The 10391-nt window shown below is 44.4% G+C and overlaps 1 protein-coding gene across 1 annotated transcript; it reads right to left on the bottom strand.

The window, feature by feature from the left end:
- Positions 1-1125: 1125 nt before the first annotated feature.
- Positions 1126-8031, bottom strand: LOC129827737 (uncharacterized). Its single transcript, XM_055888848.1, has 9 exons — positions 7373-8031; positions 6587-6815; positions 6342-6466; positions 6172-6208; positions 5793-6061; positions 2109-5557; positions 1817-1983; positions 1615-1696; positions 1126-1325 (listed from the first exon to the last, which is right to left on the bottom strand). The coding sequence occupies exons 1-9, from the start codon at positions 7423-7425 to the stop codon at positions 1168-1170; spliced, it is 4569 nt and encodes a 1522-aa protein (XP_055744823.1). The 5' UTR covers positions 7426-8031; the 3' UTR covers positions 1126-1167.
- Positions 8032-10391: the final 2360 nt, after the last annotated feature.

The raw sequence follows: 10391 nt of genomic DNA, 5'->3' as shown, positions 1-10391 counted from the left end.
TCATGCTGAGAATATTATTCATAGTGAATCACTGTCCAGGGGCGAGTGTACGTGTCTGTGTGTGTGTGTTTGTTGGGAGGCGTGTGTCAGTCATTTACCCTGTCTTCACAGATGACGAAGCAGCACCAGTATAAGCTGTTGACTACTGCTGAACAGAATATGAGGGTTGGTCCCAGATGGTATGTGCAGGGTTAGGGGGCGGATGCCTGTGTCACGGTCAGAGAGGCATATTCATGATTCAACAATGTTTTCCATCTAAGTGCTGTGGGCTCAGGGTCGTGTGGACAATATTACATTATTAGAATCCTGAGCAGAGCCCTCCGTCGAACAGCTTTCAGTGCTCTCTGAACTCATCAGTCAATGCCATCTGTCAAAATGCTAATGTCAATGTGAGTTCTAATATAGACAATTCTATGAATGTCAGAAATGGCTTGCTACTGGATTTCAGTTACCTGGTTTGAAGTCTACTTCCTTATTGTTGACATATTTTACACTCTTTTCCCTATTAAGACTAAAATACCATGAGCAAAGCCTTTGATGTCCTATATTACACACAAAAATAATCTGTCTGATGTTCCACTCAAACATGCAGAACTAAGATATGATCAACAGGGGTAAAAATAGAGTGAAATTCCATGATGGAGAAAGACATTTGGTGTTGAGAGTGACCCATGTAATGGATGGTAGGATGTGCTGTATACCCTTCGGAAAAGCCACACTGTTCGAGGAATTCCCATTAGGAAGACTTATAGTTTCATCACTCAGTCTTGGCCCATGTGCTCCTCCACACCTACTACATTCATTGTGTGCATCAAACTTATGAGGCCTCACCCTGTTTATTCTAAGCGATCCAGATCTAAAAAAGAATGATGAAGTACTATTGTTAAACCAGCCATAGCCAATAAGCTAGGAGTGGGATGAGTGTGATACTGTGAGAATTATCAGTGCGTCTCGGGAGTCTTAGAGGTGGGTAGGTGGGGATTCTCTATTAGACATTTGGAATATGGGCTTGCCACACTGAAGGTGTGGTCCCTATAAGAAGCAATATTTAGTCTTTATCAGTATTCCACAATCAATGACCATAAAAAGTCTACCACTATAAAGTACTAATAACAAGTACTAATCTTAAAATAAATGCAGTAATGTTTATTAAAATCAGGCACTTATCTAGTGCTTCTTCCCTAAAGCTCCTCTGAAGGGGCTGGTGATGGCTCGAGAGAGGGCCCGAAACACCCTAACCACGAAGGGGCATTTACGGGACTGGGAATCCTGTGCAGTAGGTGCAGGTATCAGGTCCTCCATGGGCGGGGAAGCGGAAGGAACCTCTGAAACCAAAAGTGTGCAATGCTGTCATCAAGGCAAAGGGTGGCTACTTTAAAGAATCTCAAATATACATATAGTCTGATTTGTTTAACACTTTTTTGGTTACAACATGATTCTATTTGTGCTATTCTACTATGTAGAAAATAGTACAAACTGGAGAAAAACCCTTGAATGAGTAGGTGTGTCCAAACTCTTGACTGGTACTGTATCTTTGTTCACTCTTGCCAAGATCGTAACAAACTGGTCATATGGTGATTAATTAAAATGACATAATCAATGCTTATTACTCACTCAGTGACATATCACTGAAACGTTTTGTTGGCAGCGCTTCCAGTTCAGGGTGCTTCTTGGCTTGTCCTTTTCTCTTGAACACCTGTTGACAAAATATATCCTGACATAAGAGCCCTCACAATATCTCATAAACACACTGGCTGTGGGATAATTAAATCCCAGCCCTAATTTAGAGGCAATTCCAAAACACAAAGCTCCCTACCTTGATCCTGATCTTCGGGATCTTAGGCATTTTGAAAAGGGAACGCCACTTCTTGCTATTCTTTTCACCTCCAGCAGAGCGAGGCATCACCTCAGCATTGCCATCAGCTGGGTTATTAAGGCCCCTGGTGGGGAATTCATCTGGTAGGACTAACCTGGAAACTAATTCTAGGAGAAGTAGAGACGATACATTAGGCACAGTTGAAGTCAGTAAACTTTACATCATAAGAAACAATCTATTGAGCACGTTACAAAAGATTCCTCTACAGAGTTAAAATGGCAATTTAACTTACCATCCTCTGACTTCACTGTGGGCTTGGACACATCAGTCAGGGTGTCCATCACTGTGTTGGTCATTATCTTAGTGACCTGATCCATCGTCTGCCTTACTCCGGTGGAAAAGAGCGACACATCTAAACACTGCCCCAGGAGAGTCCTAACAGAATTTTCGGCAAAGCTGTAGGCGAGCTCAGAGGCATCATTCCTTGACAGCTTTTTCAGGGCTGGCTTTGGCAATGCCGGTTCAGAGAAGCTCCTGTGGCCAGCCATGGATTGACGTTGCCGGCTTATTGTGATCTCCTGAATGAGACCATGGACCTTTGTGATGAGGTCGTCTGACACACCTTGAATGGTTTCAATGGAGACGAGCCTCTCAAGGTTTTCCTCTGCTGAAGTCTTCTTTGATTCGTCCTTCACCAGCGTTTCCATTATAGTTTGCAATATAATGTTGGTGTCAGACATGGATGTTGGTATCTGGCATGATGGTTGACACACAAGCTTTGCAGGGGAAGAATCATGGTTCCTCTCACGAGTTGACAAGTATTTTGTCAAGGATTGCTTAGACAGTGATTCTGGCACATCTATTGTGATCAAGCTGTGGGATGCTGTCCCCTTTATCTCATCTGCAGTCAACTGGTCAAGGCTCTCAAGAAGAGAGTCCAACATGTCAGTTGTCTTCTGTCCAACAGATGAATTATCCGAGGCAACCACTCTGCACTTGATCACATTTAGGATCTGGCTGAGGGTGTTCTTGGCAGATTTGGTGAAACTCTGCTTAGTGACTGGCACTGTTGAGTCTTGGAGAGCCAAAAGTGGTTGGCAACTTTCACTCAAGAGAGAAAAATCTCCTTTCAAACTGTGATCACTCAACACTGACATGCTCTTGGTGGGTGTCAATGTGAAGGTGTCAAAGTCTTGATTTTCTGTTGACGGGCCACCCTGAGACGCAAGGGATTTAGACCTTTCAACATTGGCTAAACTGTCTTTTGTCAACATCTTCTCACTCCTGACAGATTGAGGTCGCTCCAGGACATGAGCAGTGTCAGAGGCCTCAAAGTATCCATGTTTTTCCACAGGCATGGAATCCACCAAGACCTTCAGCCTATCCCTCACTCGGTAGTAGATGTTGTGAGCCACATCCAGGAACTCGTCAAAAACTATTTTAGGTGTGAGGTGGGACTCTGTATCCATGGTCTCTCTCTCTAGTTCTTCCACAATAATGTTCACAATGTCCGAGGCTGCTGCAAACAGATGTTGTGAATAGGTAGCAGGCATTTTCAGTAGTTCCAAATGGTTGGCCTTGCGAGGAATGAAAACAATTGCAGCTCCAGAGATGGCCTCACTCACGATCTGGTTAGCCTTTGTGTGGAACTCCACACTTAGAATACTCCGGATGGAAATATTAGAGGTTCTGCTGCTGCTGACTGCACTTTGTGGCTGTGTGAGCGAGGAAATCTCACCTGAAATGGGGAGGTCCTCCAACTTTGAGATGAGAGCATCCAACTTCTGACTGAACTCCAAGAATACATTTAATGTCCTCCCTCCAACGGAAGAAGAACAGTCTTCCTTAGAAGCCTCAACCTTCAGAACTGAGGCCACCTTTTTGATGACCTCTTTAGTGCATGTGTTGAGGGTTAGCTGGTTGTCTGAGATATCACTCAGACACCTGAAGGACATGCCAGAGCTGTTAATACTGGTCTTCTGCACAGGAGATACCTCCACACAGGCCTCAGTTAGGAGTGGTCCAGTTGCAGAGAGCTTGGTATTCAGAGGGACATCTTTTTCCTCAGTGAGATGATGTAAACTGAACCACTTATTTAGTTTGTTCCGCACATTGGTGTACAGGTTTTGTGAACTTGAATGTACTTCCACCCAGAACTTTTTGCGACCAGATTTTGTGGCTGCTGAGACCTTATTTGCCTCAAATGCCTCATGCAAGTCTCCTAATACGCCATCAAAAAGATCAACCGATGCCGCTGCAATACTTTCAGGGGAAATATGGGCAGATAAGATTTCCTCTAATCTATTAGTGTCGGTCGAAGGGGTTTCGTTCAGATTGGCAAACGTCACATCTTCCTCCTTAAGGCCCTGAATGATGTGAGAAACATCTATGTCCTTAAGACTCTGTGACAGAGAAAATACCAGGTCTCTGGCAGCAAGGTTACCCTGGGAGTCGGCCTCTGTGGCTGGGTTGAGACTCAGCTCAATCTCAAGCTCATTTTGAATTGCTTGGCAGGCAGTTGCCACAGCAAATGCTGAGTGAGAGCACAAGAACTTCAAGTCAGAGTCTGAGATGGGCAGAGATGGTGAGTCGTGAGTCATGGACATGGCCTCTAGACTGCTCTCAGAAACAAAGGGCTGGAGTTTTACGGAGACTTGTCTGACCATCTCCCCAGCAACACCGCTGATGTCTATTGATGAGCTGGCGCTGGTGCTCTGCGGCCTTAAATGTGTTTGGCTGTCCAAAAGTCCAAGATTATAAAGAACATCCCCAAACACAACATCCACAATATCAGTCGACAATGCTGTAATTCTGTTGCTAGACATAAACTTAGCTGGATGCACGTCGTCTGAGGTGAGAGTCCAATCACAAAGGGATTCTTTGGACGGGCACATGGACAGGCTCTGGATTGTTGGAGTTGCTGATATGCAGCTTTCATTGGTAGACTCGCCATAGAGTTGTGACATTTTAATTTGAACGGCTTTCACGATCTTGCCCTTGGAGATATTCAACAAGTGGTCACTGATTGACTGCCTGGAGGACTGTCTACTTGCAGATCTTTGAACTACCATGCTTTGAATTTCAGCAGAAACTGCAGTAAGGAAGTAACTCAAAGGGGTGGTCCGTTCCTGCTCAGATCTTCCATTGTCTTTAGTCCTGAGGATACTATTAATGATGGTGACTATTACCTGTCCAGCCAGAGGACCCAATATGGCTTCAAGCTCCCCCTCTAATTCAAGCGGAGACTTTTTGGACTGGCGACTGCTGAACTTGCTTCCGTGCGCAATATGCACCATGGCGTGGGCATACATTGATGCAATTGCCATGCTCAGCATCTCTTGAGCAAACTGAATGCTTGCTGAGTTGCTGCCATGACCTTCAGTTCCCTGATTACAACCCACATGTAGCATTAGCTGAGCTAGCCTGGAGTTGATGACTTTCATCACCATCTCCACGATTTCCATTACCAACCTGGTGTCTGCGGAGACGATGATGGGCATGAGCTTCCTCTGCCTACTCTGGCTGGACGGCAGTACAATCTCACTCAGCGACCTACATGCTCCACTGTGGACCATTTCATTGAAAACACAGCTCCGAGAAAGGCCAAACACAGACCTGAGTGGTTCTGAGCAGGGTCTGTCCTTCACCTCTCTATTGTCCCCCTCAGGTGTAGAGAGATATGTGAACTCTCCAGGGATCAAGTCTTCATCGTCCTCTTCACTCAGCAAAGAGGTCATGGACCTAGAGAATGCACACAACAGAGACATAGCAACAAAAATGTCCATAGCGATTTGGACTCAACCTCATTATTATTAATACTAAAAGGAAGTAAACCAATAAACATTTTAGAGCGCTTGTATCCATCTAAGCAGTATCTCTCACTAAGTAGGGATGGTTATTGGTACACATGGTGGGGGGTATGGGAGTAATGTGTGAGGGTAGAACTTCTTGGAGGGAAGTGGATAGTGGTGCTTACCTGTGAGTGGAGGGGAAAGGTGTGGGTGTCCGCGAGCTCCAGGAAGTTTTAGGGCTGGTGCTCCTGCTGGGGCCTTGAGTACAACTTAATCTCACAGTGCGGGAGAGAGAAGTTTCTGCCTCTTCACTTCCTGATCCAGGAGAGCCTGGCAACTCAGTCAGCTCTATCTGCATGGTGAGGTCAAGGGCTGGAACCACAACTGTCGATTTGATCTTCTTCACCCATGTGACAATGTCCATGCACTTGGCAGTAAACTCATCTCTGGTTAACTGCAATGAACATATAGAGAAGTTAGACAGTGTACTGATATAATGACTTAGAGCCATGTGATTACTCACCATTTCACTAACCAAGCAGACAGGAACTGACTTTAACTCACCTTGGCACGCATATTCTCACTCAACAGATTCCAGTGGCTGAAAAGTAAATAACAGATAACTTTTCTAATGAGGAACATATCAAGGAAGCCCAGTTGAGTTGGGCATCTAAAAGATTTATAATACAATCAAACAGTCAAGGGGAGAATAGGAAAGCCACAGAGCAACATACTTATCAGTCATGTCCTGCACAAAGGTGCAGAGAACTGGAGAGCTTCTTTGCAGCCTGACAAGGCTGTTCTGGGACGTTGCAGCCTGGGGGGCCGTGGGCGTGGTGGTGAAGGTCACATCAGTATCCTGGGGACGGCAGGAATTATAGTTAGGCTGGAATTCAATCAACTCTAGAACTCTCTCCTCCCAAACACACACACACAATGCAACTAGTAGATTAGATTGAGAATTGACTACAGTCCTCACCTCCAGTTCCAGGTCTCCAGAGTTGAGTAGAGAAGTCTGGTGTGGCTCCTGTACATGGGATGGGCCAGCTGTCTCTAGATCAGCCTGCATCTCACTTTCTATTTCAGCCTCTAGTGACTGGGTTGGGTCAGCTGACTTCAGATCAGCCTCCTGCATCTCTGCCTCCGGTTCAGCCGCTATTGACTGAGTTGGGCTGGCTATTTCTTGATCAGCAAAGAATTGGGCCAGGCTTAAATTTGGACAACAAAAAATGTCATCGGTAATTTGCTGCGTGATGCTTGTTTGATCGAATAGAAGTTTCGTAATGGTTAGGTTGTTTGGAATGCACTGATATAAGCGGACACTCGTGGCATTTCAGCAACTTTGAAAAAAATCGACTTTATATTGGAGTTGTGCCTGTTGTTCCCACATGCATCTGCCCTCTCCTTGGCTAGAATGGTCTCACCCCCTCCCGCCTGCCTTCTAGCGTATGTATTTCCATTGTTAGAGTGGCCACACGACTATCTTGTCAATATAATTGATCATCTTTGCTTGCACCCAACCTAAGGGTCATAACCTTTGACCCCCTGAAGTCATTAGAAAGAAGGCCTACATGCTACATCTAGCCTATCTTTACAGTAGCCTATGACTGGTCTATTACTTAAATGTTTTGGTCAATGACAGCCTATAAGCTACCTTTTAACCCACATAAATTAATACAATTGGATGTTATCCTGCTGTAAAATCTGTACAATGATTCTTCTTCTCATTTACAATAACCACAGTATTGAAAATAAAGTAACATACCTCAGACACTTTACTCTCCATGTCTTTTCCTTGTAAAATAAGAGAATGTGCATCCAATGATTAACACTAGGTTGTCCAGTCAACAACGAAGATAAGACTGACCAACCAGTTTTTCTGTTCGGTTTTAAACCTCATCAATTATGACGTAACAATGTTATGAGTATTTTACGCAGTGGTAAAATGCACCCCCGATTCAACGCTTTGTTTATGGCCTACACATTGAAAGTACTGAATTTTAATGAACGTTCTGGGGGTGGTAGGCCCATGTTTTGGGCTTTTGACGCAAATGTTGAGTGCGATGCAAAGCAACATAAAAGGTGATACACTAAGTTACATACCATAACGTCGCAGTTGAGCTGGAACTATCCTCCTATAAGATCATGAGAGTTTTTGAATAAGGTCGCAGTACACCAGTATCTATCTGTACGTTAGAGGTATCGTCGTCATTAACGCACGGGTACTGGGGCAGGTCGCAGGTATAGTTACATCCCTGCTCTGATTACTCCTGTAATTCAACCAGATATAAGGAGAACAGGACAATAAACTATCACTGCACAGTCAATACCTATTACTGACAATCTATATTCACCCTAAAATCGATAGTTATATCCAATCATTAACATCGGTTCAATAAACTCTGCCCAGCCTATATAGAGGACTTCAATAAATAAGGGTGGTACATAAAAAACTAACTAAAGGACATATTGCCCTCTTGTGGTTAGTAAAGGTAATGACGTGATCCCAGTCTTCAAAAGTTTCTGACACTAAACTCTCGCGAGGCTCGGTCCAGAAGTACCGCTATGAAATGAACACAATAGACTAATAGTCTGCTTTTATGGTTTAATGGATCTTTGAGGTTATTGACCTTTGGCCGAGTTTTTAATCAATAACAGACAGTGGATAGTAAATCAAAAAATGTATTCGAATACTGGACTTTGTTTCAAAGCATTGTGAGAAAATAATTTAGCAAATTCAAAAATATGTGGACACATAGTAAATCAAAAAATGTATTCCAGCAGCATACCACCCTGCATACCACTGCTGGCTTGCTTCTGAAGCTAAGCAGGGTTGGTCCTGGTCAGTCCCTGGATGGGAAACCAGATGCTGCTGGAAGTGGTATTGGAGGGCCAGTAGGAGGCACACTTTCCTCTGGTCTAGTAAAATATCCCAATGCCCCAGGGCAGTGATTGGGGACACTGCCCTGTGTGTAGGGTGCCGTCTTTCGGATGGGACGTTAAAACGGGTATCCTGACTCTCTGAGGTCATTAAAGATCCCATGGCACTTATTGCAAGAGTAGGGGTGTTAACCCCGGTGTCCTGGCTAAATTCCCAATCTGGCCCTCAAACCATCATGGTCACCTAATAATCCCCAGTTTACAATTGGCTCATTCATCCCCCTGTAACTATTCCCCAGGTCGTTGCTGCAAATGAGAACGTGTTCTCAGTCAACTTACCTGGTAAAATAACGGTAAAATTCAAATACTTGACTTTGTTTCAAAGCATTGTTCCAAAATTATTTAGCAAATAAAAAAGTATGTGGACACACCTTGAAATTAGTGGATTCAGCTATTTAAGGCACACATGTTGGTGACAGGTGTCTAAGCACACAACCATGCAATCTCCATAGACAAACATTGGCAGTAGAATGGCCTTACTGAAGAGCTCAGTGACTTTCATCGTGGCACCGTCATAGGATGCCACCTTTCCAACAAGTTAGTTTGTCAAATTTCTGCCATGCTAGAGCTGCCCCAGTCAACTGTAAGTGGTGTTATTGTGAAGTGGAAACTCTAGGAGCAACAATGGCTCAGCCGCGAAGTGGTAGGCCACACAAGCTCACAGAACGGGACCCCCGAGTGCGAAGCACGTAGAGCGTAAAAATTGTCTGTCCTTGGTTGCAACAATAACTACTGAGTTCCAAACCGCCTCTGGAGCCAATGTCATCACAAAAACAGTTTTTTCTGGCGCTTCATGAAATGGGTTTCATGGCCGAGCAGCCCCATACAAATCTAAGATCACAATGTGCAATGCCAAGTGTCGGCTGGAGTGGTGTAAAGCTCGCCGCCATTGGCGTAATGAGTCATGCTTTACCATCTGGCAGTCCGACGGGCGAGTCAGGATTTAGAAAATGCTAGGAGAACGCTACCTGCCTGAATGCATAGTGCCAACTGTAAAGTTTGGTGGAAGAGGAATAAGGGTCTGGGACTGTTTTTCATGGTTTGGTCTAGGCCCATTAGTTCCTGTGAAGGGAAATCTTAACGCAACAGCTTACAATGACATTCTAGACGATTCTGTGCTTCCAACTTTGTGGCAACAGTTTAGGGAATACCCTTTCCTGTTTCAGTATGACAATGCCCCTGTGCACAAAGCGAGGTCCATACAGAAATGGTTTGTCGCGATCGGTGAGGAAGAACTTGACTGGCCTGCACAGAGCCATGACCTTAACCCCATCGAACACCTTTGGGATGAATTGGAACGCTGACTGCAAGCCAGGCCTAATCGCCCAACATCAGTGCCCGACCTCACTAATGCTCTTGTGGCTGAATGGAAGCAAGTCCACACAGCAATGTTCCGACATCTAGTGGAAAGCCTTCCCAGAAGAGTGGAGGCTGTTATAGCAGCAAAGGGGGGACCAACTCCATATTAATGCCCATGATTTTGGAATGAGATGTTCGACGAGCAGGTGTCCACATACTTTTGGTCATGTAGTGTACATTAGGCCTACATGTCATAAAGTATATGGCATACTGAAGGAGGCATACTTTCAGTGCCAGTTCTGTTTTGAAACCTTGTACGCGTACGCATGATGTCCATTTTGCAATCAACTACTTTGAAAATCATGGAGAAACATTCAAGAAATTCCCTAAAACGTTAAGAGTCTGATCATTTGTACTATGACACATTTGTTGTTAATTATTGTCTCCTTTGATAAGAATTTGTGTTGTTAATTTCAGCAGACAGTTCAGAAGTCTCACTCTCTTTGTAGGGGAGAAGTATGTTGTGAAGAAGAAACATAACATTC

Source organism: Salvelinus fontinalis, chromosome 2 (assembly GCF_029448725.1).
Source record: "Salvelinus fontinalis isolate EN_2023a chromosome 2, ASM2944872v1, whole genome shotgun sequence".
Taxonomy (NCBI): domain Eukaryota; kingdom Metazoa; phylum Chordata; class Actinopteri; order Salmoniformes; family Salmonidae; genus Salvelinus; species Salvelinus fontinalis.
This window is presented reverse-complemented; position numbering and strand designations above follow the sequence as displayed.